Here is a 17,988-nt window from a genome sequence, read left to right on the forward strand (position 1 = left end):
GTCTAGCGAGGATAATTAATCACACATGTGGGCATTAATTATTAATTTTTTCGCGGTGACCAATTTGTTGGCCAACAGATCGTCGTGTTCATCACGTGCGATGTCCACGTCACATTCTGTCAATGGAAAGTGACCGGAACATCTCGAGTGAACTGTGCGAGAACATCCTGCCAAGGGGAAGTTTAGCTCCACGTGCAAGTCCAGAAGTTTCGGAAACAGACGTGTCATTTCACCAGTGCTGCAGCCATCGTGCCAGCATCCATCGTCCACCAACTGCCTCCAACAATGGCACCGGGGACAACAACGTCGTCACGTCGCCCGAGGTTTGACCATCACCACTTATTATCCTTTTTTCTCTCTCCCCTGAACATCTCCGAGGAGAGATATTTCCTTGAGTAGAACTATTAATCATGTACCACAAGAAAACCCTTCTTTTCTACTCTTTCTATTCTTACTCAGACCAGCAACGCACTGCTGAGTCCACCCTGTACCCACTATCGTCGTCGAAGCAGTGTCATGTTTAATGACGTAGTGATGCTTCATGGTGGTAGTGTAAACACATTACCAGGATCCATAGGTCAACCGGTCTGTGGCGAGCGTAACGTTTGCTCCAGTGAGAAGATGACGCAGACCGGTGATGGGAACGTTTGGTCCACAACCCCAGTTAATCACATCAGTCAAGTATGTTTATATCATATCCAAGTCCATATTCATATCGAAAAGTCATTAATTACCTTTTTGCCACGTCCACCTATTTTTAATAATAAATATGTAATTGTAAATTGTTTCATAAAAATACTGAAGGAGCAACAGCTTCTTGCACTGAGAGGAATAATGTCTTTTGCTGAGTAAATTTACTTGGCGAAAGGATTTTAATTTGAAAAACTCGATGAATGGAATTTTTCCATTTCGGTATATGGCGATTTCACTTGACTTACTTTATCACTTTGTTACTGGACTGTGAGTAACGTGAATTATTTTGGGGAATGGGAGATTGTAAAGGGCTAAAGGATTTTTTGGGGAATAAAAAGTTCAAAGTACTCGGACAGAAATTTTAGTGCTTGTCCCGAAGAATTGAAATTTACTGTGAAATTTATGGGAGTTTGATAAAATTTATCGACATTTTTGGGATTTTATGCGAAATTCATATTTTTTGATAGGTATAATTAAGTTTTTGCGAATGATTTTTCATGGACCCTCCATTCGCGTAATTAATGAAGAATTTTACTAATTAATTCATGAGAATTACCAATAATAATGTATCGGTCGGTTCATTTTTCAATCCCTCATATTTTACTACTCCGTAAATTTGGTTGAAACCTGTGTAGAGTAAAGCTGATGCCTGTCTTTATTTCTGATTGTTACTTCCCGAATTGTCCACACGATGATCTAGTAATTGTTGAGAAATTTCCTTCCCAGCATTTCATTTTCCACTTCATTGCCGAAACAGAGCTGAATCGATAATTTCGACGGACTCGTGAACCTGAAAAATCCCTGAAGTGTTAATTTAATCTTCGACTCGGTCTTTCAGTTCCAGGCGGAGTTGGGAACGAGTGAGGCGATGACTTGTCAGGAATTGCTAGCACTGAGTGGTGCCCTGGGTGCAGCATTGCCAACCGGCCAATTGGGACGTGACACTTTTCTCAATTCACTTGCCAAAGGTCTATTACCCCTCGACGAAAAAAAAAAGCCTCACGTACAGCAAATTACCAAATGCCCGATGCACAATCTCCAAATGTGTAACTATCTGTTCTTCCAATCTAGGAATTACCGAGCGAAGTAATTTCCGCGATGATAGAGGCCAGAGTCTCGATGATGCGGAAATTTGTCCATGTTCCTGTGACATTCACGAGGCATCACAGTGGCCGGAGAATAGTGGTGCTGAGGAGGGAGAGGTGTCCCAGGTGAAGAGGTTCTTCATCACATCTGGAAATTGTTGTATATCGGCACTCACGTGGGCTCGTAGTTGGATTAAGAAATTAGTCGAGCACAAGTACTTTCAGCAGGGAATACTCCTGGCTATTCTCATCAATACCCTCAGCATGGGAATTGAATATCACAACCAGGTAAATTTAATGCCCATACTGGCGTTAATTATGGTCATTATACAACCGGTAATTGTGGCTGAAAGAGGGCTTCATCGGATAAAATTTAACCCACAGCCAGAGCAATTGACGCTGATAGTGGAGATAAGCAACACGGTTTTCTCAGCAGTGTTTGCAGTTGAAATGTTGCTTAAAGTTGTGGCGGAAGGGCCCTTTGGATACATCTCAAATGGGTTTAATGTCTTTGACGGTATCGTCGTTATATTGAGGTAATTCGATCACACCTCCACGTGATTAGCCTGCACACGTCTGCCGTCTAATTATTCACCGTCACCACGTATAATCCTATGGTAATTCATTAAATTAACAGTGTCGTCGAGCTTTGTCAATCACTCACAGCTGAACGCGGTGGTAGTTCAGGCTTGAGTGTTCTACGCACATTTCGCCTTCTGAGAATCCTCAAACTCGTACGTTTCATGCCAAATTTACGACGTCAATTATTCGTTATGCTACGCACAATGGACAACGTTGCAGTATTCTTCTCCCTCCTGGTCCTCTTCATCTTCATATTCAGGTAAGTCATGAAAAAACAACTATTCAATTACCATTTACATCAAATTTATCGTCATAAATATGAATATTTGTTCGAATGATCTGTTTTTACGCTAAAAGCCGAAGAGATGTACTTTTTTTTTTTTCATTGGCCAGGCATTTATTTTTCCTTTTTTTCTCAGTTAATCCGAGGTGGCAGTAAAAAGTCATGAGAATTCCCGTGAATTTTCAGTAATCCACTGCTTATTGTTTGTTTTCTTTTCTGAAAAATCGAACGTTATTTTTAATTTGGTCGAAACATCGGTCTAGTGCGAATGCGTCCTCTCCAATGAAACGATGGAAAAAAATATAATAATCATAAAACTATAACAAAAAAAAAGCAGGAATCAGTAAGGATGTTTTACCGATGGTAATTTATCGCAGGGTATGGCTGGAATCCCAGCCAATGGCTTCAGTTAATTTTCAAAGTCATTGACTTTTTTAGTCAAGTACACGACGCTGATGGTGTAATATGGGTGATGATGGTGTTGTTGGCACGTTAACAAAATACGATTAAAGACAGATTAAGTGGACGTGACAATTCTGTTTATTGTCACAAAAAAGAGAGAAAATGAGTTTCTTGATAATGAAAAAAAATGTTTTAACGGTAAAAAAAAAATTTCTTGATTCTGAAAAACCCCCAAAATTAAAAAAAAAATCATTTTTTTTTAATTATAGAAAGTCGTTTTTTATTTCTGTCAAAAAATTATTTTTAAACGTTAAGATTTTTTTTTTTCATTGAGAAACTGTTCATCTCTCTGCACTTGTTATTCTGAAATTGCTTGAGGCATCGAATTCACTAGGATTTATTTATTACGTGTTCTGCATGGTGCTTTATACTGTTGATTACCAATCGTGATGTGTCTAGACGATTTGTGCCGACTTCACTCATTAATTTCTTTGAAATCATTCCTCTGACTGTTTATTAACTGATTCTCGTTGGTTTAATTTGTTCATTGGTTCGGGTTCAGTGCCTGTGTGAAATTTCAAACGTGATAAATTGCATATGGTTTTTATATTTTTGATTTGGCCATAGTTGCGTGCTCTCACACCACATTCACCCCTCAAAATCATGCAATCATTGAGACTCATTACCGTGAGCACATGAAGGATGCATTAGTGATGGCGTGCGTTTAAATGTACTCTGATTATAACTCTACTGCTGTTGAATTTTTTTTACATTCAAAATATCTCTCTCCATTGTTGATGAGTGACTCTGATGCGCCCAATCGTCAATGTTGTTTGTCGTTGATATTTTAGTCAAGCTTGGCAGATGTATTCCCTGCCCTGGAAAATCCTTAAAGCGTCTGCCCATGAGGTCGCCTTCCAGTGGCTTTATTACTTTTTTTTTTCTTTTTTTTTTCGTTATCCCACCTATCACCCCCATTTTTCCTATTTTCTGTCTCTTTCGGGCCACTCAAAGACCGAGTACGAAGCTTCAGGCATCCATTAATGAAATACTGTGCATTCAGCATTTGTGCCAGAGGATTATTATCTTCTATTTTTATTTTCCCTTTTGTTACTCTCTCGTGTTTTCTTCACAGACCGATTTTTCAACCGTCGATCCATGGTTAAATAATATTCACTGATTAATTATTAGTGAATTAGTTAAGAGTGGAGAATTGTTTTCAAGCATCTTGAGAATACGTAGAGTTAAGCAAAATCAATGAAAAAAAGAAGCAAAAAAATCAGAATACAAGGAGAGCAGACGAAAAAATTGTATATCGCACGTTTCGTTGTGTTGTAGTATTCTCGGGATGAACCTGTTCGGTTGCAAATTCCGTGAAACGATGAAAGGCAGCTCTGACGTCGAGTGCGATAGAAAAAACTTTGACTCGTTACTGTGGGCAATAGTGACAGTATTTCAGGTATCCACATAAAGTTAACCAGGATAACAAAAAAAAAATCTAACAAATAACTTAAAAGAGATTGAAATTAATGAATTCGTCGAGGGCTGTAGTATAACCATATTTATCTATTTTTAAAAAATCTGTTGAATCTCCATTCGTCTACTTCTGATCTACTCACGATCTCTCTTGACTCTGTAAATCTCTGTTCCCCCATCACTTGAACTCTCCATTGTATAATCTTCTACTATCTTCCACTATCTCCCCGTCTATTGTACACCATTGTCTATCAATATGTTACTCTTTTAAAGCTAAACTCTCGTGTGTGACCGCATATCTACATTTATGATTTATGAAAAAAGGTAACGTATAAGTTTTTGGAATGTCGGATTTTAATCTCTAATTTTCTTCACTCTAATACTCTCCTTACCCCAACTGTAATGCATTAATTAATCATCTACAATTACTTAACGGAAATACTTGGATATTCCGAGTATAATATCACTGTTTGTTGATAATATTGCTAAACTTGCGCATGTTGCCTGTGCCCGTCCCCCTGTCCATCACCATGAACCTCAATACATACTGCTTCTCTCGCTTCTGCGTAAACTACTTACCTTAATTACCGCAGCTACTCTAAATAGGAGAAGAAAAAAAAAATCACACTATACTCTCGGGATGATTGGGATTTGAGGGTAGAAATTGAGTACATGAATACATAATGAGAAGTGTAAATAAGTTACACTGTCGATTGGTGGGGGTGAGGCAGGGAATGGGGATGGGAATGGGGATGGGAATGGGGATGGGAATGGGAATGGGGATGGGGATGGGAATGGGAATAGGAATAGGAATGGGAATGGGATTATCGGGTTAGACGTACAAGTTTCAAGCTCAATTCATACCGGTAGTAAATCATTTAAAGAGAGAATAGAACATTTAACAAGCTGTCTCTGTCAGTGAATATTCTAAATATAACAGTCGGTTATATTCCAATGGAAAATGCGTTGGGTTGCCTTCGATCGCTTCTGCATGCCCATTCGACGTCTTCTTTATGTGTGCAAAGAAGGTCGATCGTTGATTCTGGCCGCTATCAGTGTTAGCTTATGCATGATTATCATTTATCGGTGTTAAATAAGGATTATTATGATACCACGCAATGCATATTTGCCGCCCTGACGCCGTTAAACACTTTCGCGTCGTGCAAACTTCGGTATAATATTTCAGTGGATTAGGATTCGATTTTTTTTTAATGCCCGAGAGGGCGAGATAATTAACAGTGATCATTAAATTAATGATGTATCGTAGATATTCAATGAGAGAATAGCATCATAACAGTTTTCACTAACTCACATGTTATACCATTCATACACACATTGCAGTATAATATTTAGTTGTATTCTATACAGTGTAATTACAATGATTTTAAACGAGTTTCGAAGAGCATCGTATAAGACTGCTAATTAGTTGAATTTTCCCTCTGAACCCCTATGCCAATTTACCTCATGCTTGAGTGCCACTTGGACGGAGTTCGTCTGATTGCCTTACATCTGCCGCGATCAACCTTATCCTCTTTTTTTTTTCATTTTCTTTCTATCCCTTAATTTTTCTCGGTCCAACCCCTGCGGAATGTTGGCCCCTCCTTGTGGTTTTAATTAAATTACACAAACTGCTTAAATATTCAGTACGCAGACGTTCGTACTTCACGTCGAAGAACGCACTTCAATTCAGTCCTTTTTTCTCTTTTTTTTTTTTTAGTTATAAGCCAAAATATTTAACCGAATTATTCGCTTCGGGGTGACTGAGAGAAATGCGAAGTCTTGGCAGAATATAAATTATTGTATCTCCCGGGATATTATTCATTGGGATGGATCGAGTGTCTCAGTTGACCGCATAGAATAAAACATATTCCTCATGAATAATTAAGTCACTCATCGATCAATCCAATGAGAGGCAAAATCAATGAAAAAAAGAATCAAGAAAAAAGAAATAAAAAATAGTATGAATATTTTTTTCAGCTTGAGTCTGCCCGATTGATAATAAAAATTTCGTATTTCTCTCAGAAGCAGTGGTACCCTGTAAATCCCACGAACTCCTCATCCATAGATAAGGAAAAGTTTGTTTTTTGGAGCTGGTGAGAATAGAACGATGGGAAAAAATAATAAATAATTGTATGTGGAAAAGACAAATGACTCTAAGGCGATACCGGATTGTCTTCGGTTGCAGCATACTAGGGATGTACCTGTTCGGGGGTAAGTTTTGCATGTGGGCGGACCGGAGTCGGCCATGTACCTGTGCCGAGGTGGTATCACACCACCCAATGTGTCGCTGTGATCGAAAGCATTTCAACGAAATCGTCTGGGCACTTGTCACTGTATTCCAGGTACCAATGTTCCAATAAAAGCTACCCACCCACTTGACCACTTGATTACTTAACAATAGCACCTGACCAACCAACTTTAATCCATTTCTTCTTGTCTGTTAAGTGTCTCTTCTCTATCTGTCATCTATTATCTATTATTTACTCTTGATATTTATAAATGTCGTTGTACTTACAGCGCTCGTTAAGCAAACACTCGTACACACCGATGAATGTTGTAATGATTTATTTCAAATAATCTACTCACATGCCAACATCGAGAATAACGATGGAAGCATGCCTCGTATTTTTCTTTTAGCATTATTTACAATTCTTCTCATTGATCTAAAAGCCCTCTGATGTTTTATCGAGATTAATAAAATATGTGGATGTAGTCGAACTTTCTTCTCTCTGCTTCGATCGTTACCTCAATATTTTTTCTCTACAAACTATTATTTATTATTATTTATTTTTCGTTTCATTTATTTATTTGACGTTATATTGGATTATATAAATCTCGTATTTCACTGGTGTACTTTATTTATCATTGGAACAGATACTTACACAGGAGGACTGGAATGTTGTGTTATTCAATGGAATGCAGAAAACATCCCACTGGGCTGCACTCTACTTTGTCGCACTAATGACATTTGGCAATTACGTTCTGTTCAATTTGCTCGTTGCCATTCTCGTCGAGGGCTTTTCTTCTGAGGTAAGTGAATTCACTCCGAGAGGGACGGGGATTTCATGTCAGAAAGTTGCGGCTATTAATTCTCCGTTCTGTATCTACCCTATCTCATTCTTGTTATTATTCTTTTTTTTTCCACCGCTTGTTTACCTTTATTTTATTTTTTTTTTCGTTTTTTTATTCTTCAGAGAAATGAACGACGTGAAAGGGAACAAAGGGAAATGGCAAAGCTCGCTGCAAAGGAGTCTGGTATTGGCAGTGATGAGGGATCCAGCTCGAGACTCTCAGGATCACATTCGATAACTGATAGTGACACGTACACCCCTCAAGTTCGTATAATCCTGCATTAATCCACTTTTATATTAAAATCCTTCGAGTCTTTGTCAACCATCTTCTGCTTTGTCTCATTCAATTGCAGGAGCGCAAGAACTCGTGGCAGAGTGTCGATGATCTCGGAAAATTCAAGGATAATTATCGGAGGGATAAGCATAATCGCATGTGGAGAAAAGCAGCCATCGAGGAGCTCAAGTGTAATATACAGAAGGAAAATAAAATGATGGGAGTTGCCGGTCAACCACCCACCATAACTCACACTGCAGCCACGCCCCAGGATTCTCCCAATACCACTTTAGACACCGGCTACAGAGACATTAATTACCGCGCCATTTATCCTATCAATTTGTCAATCGAATCCATCGATCGATCGAGCGTGAGTCACTATGAATTCACACCTAATTTTTATGATTTTATGAAAAGATTTCGACTTTTAGAAAAAATTAAGGTTCATGACTGATTTTTGATATTTCTCTCATTTTTTATTTTATCATAACAAATAATTGAAAATTAATCTGGAAAATTCGTAAATTTTGTGCCCAAGGATTTTTATGAATAAATAAAAATAATATCACTTTGTGGTTTTTCCATCATATAGGTCTCCATAAAATTTCACGATAAAGTTTTACAATCTTGTACAGAAATTGCGGGAAGAAAATGGAATTTGAAATACTGCAAGTGTGATGGCAATATTTTATTATTCAATAGAAATATTTTTTTCTGTAAATTCGTGAGAATTCTCCTCAGGCCTTGATGAATTTATAAGAATGAATAACCGATGGAATTGGCCTTTGACAGAGTCAGTGCAGCCTAACGTCAGGATTTTTAAAGCCTCCGGACAACAACAATCACAAATACGCAACGAACAATCTAGTGGGAAGTCAGACATCGAGACGAATGAGTCCCGGTATATCGACGTTTTCCAATTCCTCAGCATCTCGTGAATTATCAAACACCAGTCCGCCGAGGATACGCCGGGGATACTCCTCGCGTTTGTCACGGCCATCGATCTGTCGGAAAAGATGGTCGCAGAGTGATGAAGAGTCACCAGTACAAGCTACCATCCTGAACAACGGTCGCAGCACGAGTGGATCCAATTCAGGGTAAATTCATCACCACTTGGGCTTGATTTTTTTCTCCTAATTAATCAGTGAACTCCTAGTTGTCATGATTTCACTTGCAAGTAGATTGTTCACCGGTGAATACATGGGCTACAACGGTGGATACCTCCATGGCTCAATACGCAATGACACGCAGAGAGATGCACCCAACAACCGTACCACCATGATTGCAAGTCACAATCGCAGCATCAGCCCCAACAATTCTATCAGGAGTCATAGCTCGTCAATGGGGCATTGTTATACGACTTCTCATCAGGTGGGTGGATACAAAAAGGAGTCTCCCTTTTCATGGAAAAATTTTCTATTTTAATTAAAGTACTCTTCATCACATATTGAAACTTCCCTCTCCTATTATTTTTCCATTTTCCTCTTATTTTCAATTCCGTTCGATTGGATATCGTGATGAATAGAGGAGCACGCTTCACCTTGAATTTTTATTCAATTTCCAGATGAGATGGATCGACGATTTATCCCGTAGAAATTCATTCCGCAGCTACGACATCGTTCAAGCCCACAAAGTCTTACCTTACGAGGATATTCCATCCAGTGCAGCATCAAGGACAATCAATAATTTGACTATTGATACTGGTGCATTACCGCGCATCAAGAGAGTACAAGATGATATCGATAACGATAGATACTCATCGCACAGTGAACATACACCACCCTCAAATAGCGGTGGTAGTGCAAGCAGTGTCGAGAGGATAAAAAAAATATTTATGTTTTTCGAGCCAAAGGGCTGCATGAAGGAACGCGACGAATACTCATTGTACATATTTTCACCGAACAATAGATTTCGTATGTGGTGCACATGGTTCGTCGACAGAAAATGGTTTGACAATGTTGTACTTGCATTTATTGGATTAAATTGCATAACACTCGCTATGGAACGCCCTACGATAACATCAGACAGTCGAGAGAGGGCATTTCTTGCCACTGCCAATTATATATTCACCGTTGTATTTGCAATCGAGATGTTTGTTAAGGTGAGTATTTTTTTATTTATTTTTTTTCCCCACTCATTCGCTAATTTCAGCAGCTGCTTCCCAAAATACAGAGCCTCTTAATTACTATCCACTCGAAATTGTTGAATGAGCTAAATAGAGGAGGGGATATTTTGACACGGATGCACCTGTGACAGAGACTTGGCTATTTGAAAAATAATTGGACAATGTTGAATAATTAAATGGCCAAATGCATTTAACGATATTTCACCTTTTACCTTTTTACCTCCATCGAGAAGAATCGTGCATGAGTCACTGTTTTATTCAGACTATAAAAATGGATACAAGTTGTTGAATGTTTTGTGTTGTGGTGAAGTATCATACATCGTGTAGCGTTAAAGGGGAACAGCTGTTATTTATGGAAGGAAAAATGATGTTGAACGTATGATTGCAGGTGGTGGCCTCGGGGATGCTGTACGGTCCAGATGCCTATTTTACGTCTGGTTGGAACATAATGGACGGTTCCCTCGTTATAATATCAATCGTTGACTTGTTGATGTCCTTAATATCGTCCAGCAGTCCACGTATATTTGGAATTCTCAGAGTATTTCGTCTTCTGAGATCACTGAGGCCTCTACGAGTTATAAATCGCGCACCTGGTCTCAAACTAGTGGTACAAACGTTGTTATCATCCCTGAGGCCAATTGGCAATATCGTTCTAATATGTTGCACATTCTTCATTATCTTTGGTATACTGGGTGTGCAGCTGTTCAAAGGGGCCTTTTTTTACTGCGATGGTCCTGATATTAAAGATGTACGCAATAAAACAGACTGCTTGAAGGATAAGAGAAACGTCTGGGTAAATAGAAAGTACAATTTCGATGATCTTGGTAAAGCCCTCATGTCACTCTTTGTTTTATCATCGAGAGACGGCTGGGTTAATATCATGTATACGGGATTGGATGCTGTTGGAGTTGACCAACAGCCTGAGGAGAACTACTCAGAGTGGCGTTTGTTGTATTTCATAGCATTTATTTTGCTCGTTGGTTTCTTCGTTTTGAACATGTTTGTTGGTGTTGTTGTTGAAAATTTTCATCGTTGCCGGGAGGAGCAGGAGAAAGAGGAACGCGTACGGAGGGCTGCCAAGAGGGCACTGCAGATGGAAAAGAAGAGGCGTAAAATGCACGAGCCACCGTACTACGAGAATTACTCAAAACCAAGATTACTCGTTCACAATGTCGTCACATCCAAGTATTTTGATCTTGCCATTGCTGCTGTTATTGGATTGAATGTTGTCACCATGGCCATGGAATTTTATATGATGCCAAAAGCACTGACCTATGCATTGAAGATATTTAATTATTTCTTCACTGCTGTATTTATCCTCGAATCACTGATGAAAGTACTCGCATTGGGAATTAAATTGTACATGAAGGACAGGTGGAATCAGCTGGATATTGGAATCGTTATTCTATCGGTTGTTGGAATTGTACTGGAGGAACTCGAGTCCAAGATAATACCCATTAATCCAACAATTATTCGTGTTATGAGGGTCTTGCGTATTGCAAGGGGTCAGTATTGATTTTTTCAAACAATTGGAGTATTTTTATATCCATATGTTTTTATTGCCATCGTTAAATAAATTACTTTTATTATACCGTATTATATTGCAGTTCTCAAATTACTGAAGATGGCTAAGGGAATAAGAGCTCTATTAGACACGGTGATGCAGGCATTGCCGCAGGTCGGCAATTTGGGACTTTTGTTCTTCCTTTTGTTCTTCATATTTGCAGCCCTCGGGGTTGAACTATTTGGTAGACTCGGTGAGTCATTAATTAATTCTCGAGGTGTTGAGGACCTCAAGTTGTTTCAACTATTGATTTCATCATTTTAATTGTCATGTCTCTCCTTTTTTTTTGTGATTTATGTGCACAGAGTGCAGCGATGAGATGCCGTGTCAGGGGCTCGGTGAGCATGCGCACTTCAGTAATTTCGGCATGGCCTTTTTGACCCTCTTCAGGGTAGCAACCGGTGACAATTGGAATGGCATCATGAAGGACACACTACGTGATGACTGCGACGATTCCACGGACTGTGTCAAGAACTGCTGTGTCAGTACAATAATAGCACCGATTTTCTTCGTTATTTTTGTTCTCATGGCACAATTTGTTCTTGTTAATGTTGTGGTGGCTGTATTGATGAAACACCTTGAGGAGAGTCACAAGCATCTTGAGGACGAGCTCGACATGGAAATGCAGTTGGAACGAGAATTGGCAGCTGAACAGCAGGAGCTGCTGGAGAGAGCTGAGGCAGAGGAGGAGGAGAATGAGAGACAAGAGTTGGCGGCTGAATTGGGATTGGACGTTGGGGATGAGGATCTACTCGAGAAGCTGCGACTCAATGGCCTTGACAGATTGCGAAAGTACGATGACTTGGCTGACAAACGAATCCGTGAATTTCACGGTGAATACCTCAAGGAGAGATTACGTCCAGGCCTCTCGAAAGTACGATCGCTGCCCTCCAACTTCATCTACAATCCCCCGACGGAGAGACAAATCCATACCGATGACTCATCAATCTCAACAACACGCAGGAGCAATCGTAGAAGACGAAGCTCATCGTATCGTGGGGTTAAAAATTCAAGGATGCATCTAAAACGCCGTCAGACATTCCACTCACAGCAGCGGGGTCCACTGCTACCCATCGTGACAGATTTTGAAATAGCAGAAGTACCAAGACCCTTAAATAATCTTTCGATACCAATAATTATTCCCCAGACGAGTCCATCGCCCTCTGAAAGGAGATACATTCGTGATGATCGTGGTGATCTAGATGAGGAGAGAGTGTGTCTTAGGCTGGCGGATAAAACGATGAGAAAAGCGTTGGAGCGAATACCACAGACACCACAAACAGCCGACACGAGTCTCACTGTACCCGGAAAATCCACAAATTACTTATTAACTGTTGTCGACAGCCCCGACAGTCTACGGCATGGGGCGAAAAGCCGCAGGCCGGATGTGACTAAGGAGGAACCACTTGGGAGACTCGAGCCACCCGAAGATCTCGACGTTCACTCTGTAATTAATGAGAGGAGACCGTCCAAATTCAAGATCACGAGTGCTTACACCAACACCTACACGGATAATGATAATGAACAGTTCTCGTCGTCTCAGGGTACTAATATCGATGAGTTATATGTAGTAACGAGTGTCAGAGATGATTATGTGAGTGATGATGTAAATGATGATGTAGCTGGTACAAGTGATTTAGATATAACTGAAGTTAATAAGATTATTTGCACACCCGTTAGAGATCTAGAGGCTGAAGTTAATATTTATGTTGATGAGGATGTTGATGATAGTTCGTCGGGTAGTTCTGGTGAGCATGGTAAAAGTATAAGTATCATTGTCGATCCAAGTGCTTATTTAGAGACAAGCACTGGTTTTGTTGATGAATCATCGCAGATTGATGATGTTATTAATGAAATAAGAGATAAATTTGACGCGTGAAACATAATTGAGGGACAGTGGGTGCGATAATTCATCGTTAGTCGGTGATAACTCTTCCATAGTCTGTTTATAACAAATGAATATGATGAATTAATTTGTATTAGATTTTAATGGTGAGTGGTGTAGGTGATAATATAGTGATAGGTAGATAAGGTAGAAAAATTTCGTGGGATTTTACTGAGTGTTCGCTGCCTCGACTTAACGTTGATGAACTTATTTCAGTGATTCGCGGGGACAAGGGCACGAGAGATGCGTAGTGCATGACAATATAGACGTCGTTGTGAAATGAGAAAAAGTTTAGAAACAAAAAACCACTTCGTTCGTGTAGAATTCCTCGATTTTTCTCGTCTCAAGTGGTGAAAGCACTGAGGGGAAATGATCTAGAGTGATGGTCTGACCAATGCGAAGATACTGTCCTTTTTCTCATAGAGACAAACAAATGTAGTGGGAAGCTAGGTCCAAAGGGGAGGAAAATACGTAGACAATCGGCTGGTGAGCTTGACAGATGTTTACATGTACTTGTTTACTTGTACTACGTACTATCTGTATGCACCCTGTGAATCGTATGTTACAATCAGTAGGTTTCATTGAAAAAACAATCGTAAGCTCGAAGCTATTGGAGAATTGTATTTATTCTAATATTTCCACAGTGCTCTGCCATTGGAAAAAAACAAAACCATTGACAATCTTCTCTCATTATTCACGAGCTAAATGTCATGTTCCTCTTTACATGTGACACTCGTTGAATTTACGTAGGAATTGCTAGATTAAATAACTACAGACTTGTGTTTTTGACGGAATGAAATTTCGCCGATGATTATTAAAAATTCTTCGTCGTCCAGCGAAAAGGGAAAATCTATTGTACCGTTGTAATTAAAATTGTAAGAAAAACTATTTTCAGCTTCTTTCGAAACATTTAGAAAACGTTTCTCATTAACATCTGTGATATATATTTCAATCATAGAGTATTTCCCGAAAGAAAATACCAGAAAATATGGAGAAAATGGAGAACATGTGCAGTCGAAAACTGAAAACTGTTGGAGGAGTCATTAGTAGTAAACTTTACAAATAAAAGTGAGAAGTTGGCGAATTGAAGAAATAATGAAAATAAACGTGAGAATAAATATGTTGAAAACCAAAGGAAGCAATATAGACAATTCTACAATTGTACATAGAATATTCTATCTACACTCGATGTGCAGGTTTATTTTGATACTACAAAGGTATAGATAATTAATATATTGTATTGGAATATGAAACTGTATGCCTTCGCGTTCGTTGGCGAGCGTTCGCGCGGTCACGGTGCCATCAACTTTCCAAGTATTATGAATCGCCTGGACAATCCGGAAAATACACTACTGGAGGAATGACCTTGTCTTTTTACGGCATTTCCTCCTCATATTTTTTCCTCAATCATATGACACTCTTTGGGCACCGTTACCGTCTCTTCAGTGCTCTTCGCGCTCACAAGTCACTTTCTGCCATTCACTGGCCATAACAGATTATACGATTATACGATTATACACTAATTCCAGAGCAACATTGCCAACGCATATATGAACTCTATACTATTGAAAAATCTCAAGAATTCTCCAAGTATTATATGAAAGCATTATAATTTTTTTTTTCATTCCCCGTAATTTTACCAGAATCACACTAGACTCTCTCGAAAGTTCCAGCGAAATATTCGAGAGAATTTCAACAGAGAAAACTGGAATTTTCTATTGATTTTTTTTTTGTATTTGAAGGAGTAAAATATCCTTGGCAGTTTCCCCTGGAGTTGCTGATGAAATGGAGACAATCTCGTATCGAACATAGAAAGTGCATTCGTTCTCATGGGTTTTACCAGTTTATTATGGAGTTCATTGAGTCAATACATTTTCGATAACAACATGTGATTTTTGGGCGCGACGACATCGCCGCGCCGATATAGTATAAGTCCCCTCCGATCCCCATCCCACGTTAGTCCTATCTTTCTACTCCTTCTAGGAACAAAAAAACCTGCACCCTTCGTAAACTTGGCGAAAAACGGAAAACACAAATATTCCAATTTCCAATTCCCCGTTTTCTCCAGAACAGATGAATAATGTGGAATTATAGTGCAACCAGAAAATGAATAGCCTTCTCCAGACCTGAATTCGTACACAGGAAGTGATGCGCATGATAAATTTAAATTGAAGAAAGGAAAAATGAAGCTGAGAAAAAACCACTGTAGATAATGCGCCACACCTCTGTTTTATTCATTACAGTGAAAATAATATGAAATGACAAGCACCGAGAGGGTATTCGCGGGTGCAGAATGGAAATCTAATGAATAAATAATTATATCGTTGCAATCGAATGCACGATATTGCCGGGTGAATGAGAGGGAGAGATCGAGATTAATAAATTAACGGGAACAGCGTCCTAGTGTATAGCGTATGCAATAAAAAAATGTTTAAAAAATCTAGAGACGAAATATTGGATGTTAAAGGGGCAAACAATGTACGTGAGTAATAAATTGAGTGATGAAATTACCCGTTAAATATGATTAATTATTCACACTCTCATCTCATTAATTTTGCTCATTCATTGAGTCTGTTTAGAGTACCGTGCACTCGGATGCGGTAGATGCAGGTGTAGTCCGGGCTGCCACTGTTCGAGTGAATTTTCACTTCGACTACTTCGTAAGGGTCCTTCGCTGGGTTTTCCACTTTGAAATATTGCACCGGTGAATTGCAATTATCATAGGTAAATTCACCGAAGAGAATGCCTTCGGTGTCTTCTTTGTGTTTCAGGCCCTGAAGAAAACCACCGAATTTTTCGTTAAATCCTTGTTCCATCTCCAATCAAAAATATTCTATAATATTTGTTTAATTACCTTCAAAGGCAATGACAATTAAATGAAAAAATTGATAAAGTTATGAATCGAACGGATGCTTTTGGCTTTTAATCTATTAATTATGCATGTCTAAAAAATACTGATCACGCGGAAATAATAGAATTACCCAGAGGGAAAAATCTCGGGGTGCAGTGGATGTCTCGCCAGTGGGTGAAATCGAGGGTGAAATGTGTTCAAGTGTGATACCGGAAATATAGACACTCCCCAGAAGTTCGATAACCACTGATCCAGTGCTGCCCTTGAACGCCCAACACTCACCAGGAAGAGCTCCTGTCTATCCATTTAAATATTGTTAATGTCAATTACGTAATTGGATTTTTTTTTACCTGTATGACGGTTCGTGGGGTATTTCGATTGTGACAGAGGGGCATCCCGAAGAGGGAGAGGACTGAGGCCCCCGTTGAATACGGCTCTGTGTTCCTCGTTGAGACGATTGATCCTCCTTCAATAATTGGGCCCAGAAAAATTAATTATCACAGAATTCCTTTCAAAATTGGTAAATTAAAAAATGAAAGAGCCAATTAAAAAATCTAGCATTTAAAAATTGAATGTAAAAAAATAAGTATCGAGGATTTTTATCGAATTGAATCGAGCTATATATTAGGGAATTTAATTATTCACGGAATTCTCCGGATTTTTGAACTGATGCATCAATTGAAAATGAGGAAACAGGACTGCTAACCAGCTGCTTCGAGAGCATAATCAGTGCGACCAGTCTTATCAGCGTCATAAGTCTGTATCTCTCTCCTGACGACATCCTTGAACTTTTCACTGGTCTCTGCCCCAAAATCTTCGAGAAAAGTTGATGAAAAGCCCCGAGAGACGAAACACACAGAAACGAGATTAGAGGACACATTGGATAATGAATAATCAGTTACCTTCCGACACTTCGTTACGGAGTTTCGAAATAGCTTCTGACATTTTTGGCATAACACTGCTAATTTCTCTAATTCTATTCTGGAGCTCGTCCCTCAGCTCAATGACATTTTTAACTTCCATCTGAGGAATAATTCAATATCTATCATGCGATAATTTTCATTTCCCGTATTACCTCGATCTACCGATTTACCGTGAGTGTGTCCAAGTGACCTCGGAGGTTTTTCAAGTCGGTTTTTATGATATTGAAGGAATCACTGGCGGAATACTGGTCACAGACATAAGACACAGTTATCGCTAGAGGATACATAGAGAAATATTTGTAACATATTCGCTCTCAAGAAATTTTTACCCCGACGTTGCAGTAAAAACTGTCATTCTTAAACTCATCGTGTTCTTTATTACACCTCGGAGTAGAAACCCCTTCAGAGCAATTACTGAACGTCGGAGTAAATTTTACTACAACTTTTTTTTTTCGTGTACGTTCGTTAACCAATTTCTGTCAATCAATGATTACTGATTAAATTTTTAAGATACACTTACCGAGGAGACTTGTTACTACGAAAAAAGCTAGGGTACGGGAGACCGACTGATAAAAAATCCTACGATTATCACTTCTGGCTAGGCAACTTCCAGAATTTATACAGCAACATCCACTTCGGGAATTCATCTGGTCTTCATCTTCAATATTTTTTGACAGCTGATCGTTTTTTTTTTTTCGTTACCATCAAATCGTGCATTCAGTCACAATCCGTCGGGAATTGATGAAGGAAGTGAATAGGAATGAGGAAATATTG

At 39.1% G+C, this 17,988-nt stretch overlaps 2 protein-coding genes across 3 annotated transcripts in view; one reads left to right on the forward strand and one right to left on the reverse strand.

Moving 5' to 3' along the window:
- Ca-alpha1T (Ca[2+]-channel protein alpha[[1]] subunit T) overlaps positions 1–15,685 on the forward strand; it is a 28,483-nt gene extending 12,798 nt beyond the window's left edge. For both annotated transcript variants that reach the window (XM_011300233.1, XM_011300234.1), the window contains 16 exons: positions 79–323; positions 460–681; positions 1,532–1,661; positions 1,765–2,066; positions 2,163–2,314; positions 2,416–2,619; positions 4,384–4,504; positions 7,396–7,551; positions 7,716–7,856; positions 7,946–8,236; positions 8,659–8,963; positions 9,048–9,237; positions 9,431–9,967; positions 10,380–11,496; positions 11,599–11,748; positions 11,861–15,685. In XM_011300233.1, the coding sequence (XP_011298535.1) occupies positions 79–323; positions 460–681; positions 1,532–1,661; positions 1,765–2,066; positions 2,163–2,314; positions 2,416–2,619; positions 4,384–4,504; positions 7,396–7,551; positions 7,716–7,856; positions 7,946–8,236; positions 8,659–8,963; positions 9,048–9,237; positions 9,431–9,967; positions 10,380–11,496; positions 11,599–11,748; positions 11,861–13,434 (5,837 nt within the window). In that variant the 3' untranslated portion in view covers positions 13,435–15,685. The remainder of the gene's footprint in view (positions 1–78; positions 324–459; positions 682–1,531; positions 1,662–1,764; positions 2,067–2,162; positions 2,315–2,415; positions 2,620–4,383; positions 4,505–7,395; positions 7,552–7,715; positions 7,857–7,945; positions 8,237–8,658; positions 8,964–9,047; positions 9,238–9,430; positions 9,968–10,379; positions 11,497–11,598; positions 11,749–11,860) is intronic.
- A 100-nt stretch (positions 15,686–15,785) lies between these two features.
- On the reverse strand, positions 15,786–17,743 carry LOC105263791 (SUN domain-containing protein 2-like). The gene is made up of 7 exons (XM_011300232.1): positions 17,735–17,743; positions 17,385–17,459; positions 17,194–17,314; positions 16,998–17,105; positions 16,642–16,757; positions 16,422–16,589; positions 15,786–16,214 (listed from the first exon to the last, which is right to left on the reverse strand). The coding sequence occupies exons 3-7, from the start codon at positions 17,312–17,314 to the stop codon at positions 15,999–16,001; spliced, it is 729 nt and encodes a 242-aa protein (XP_011298534.1). The 5' UTR covers positions 17,385–17,459; positions 17,735–17,743; the 3' UTR covers positions 15,786–15,998.
- Between the last annotated feature and the right edge of the window lie 245 nt (positions 17,744–17,988).

The sequence above is a fragment of the Fopius arisanus genome, unplaced genomic scaffold (genome assembly GCF_000806365.1).
Source record: "Fopius arisanus strain USDA-PBARC FA_bdor unplaced genomic scaffold, ASM80636v1 scaffold00016, whole genome shotgun sequence".
In the NCBI taxonomy this organism is placed as follows: domain Eukaryota; kingdom Metazoa; phylum Arthropoda; class Insecta; order Hymenoptera; family Braconidae; genus Fopius; species Fopius arisanus.

Bases quoted from the DNA above. Each gene is read 5' to 3' on its own strand.
- LOC105263791 (XM_011300232.1), bottom strand. From the start codon at position 17,314: ATGGAAGTTAAAAATGTCATTGAGCTGAGGGACGAGCTCCAGAATAGA. The intron at 17,106-17,193 runs GTAACTGATTAT...CTTTTCTCGAAG, and splicing joins CCGTAACGAAGTGTCGGAAG to ATTTTGGGGCAGAGACCAGT. The intron at 16,215-16,421 runs GTAATTCTATTA...GGTTTTCTTCAG, and splicing joins CCCGAGATTTTTCCCTCTGG to GGCCTGAAACACAAAGAAGA.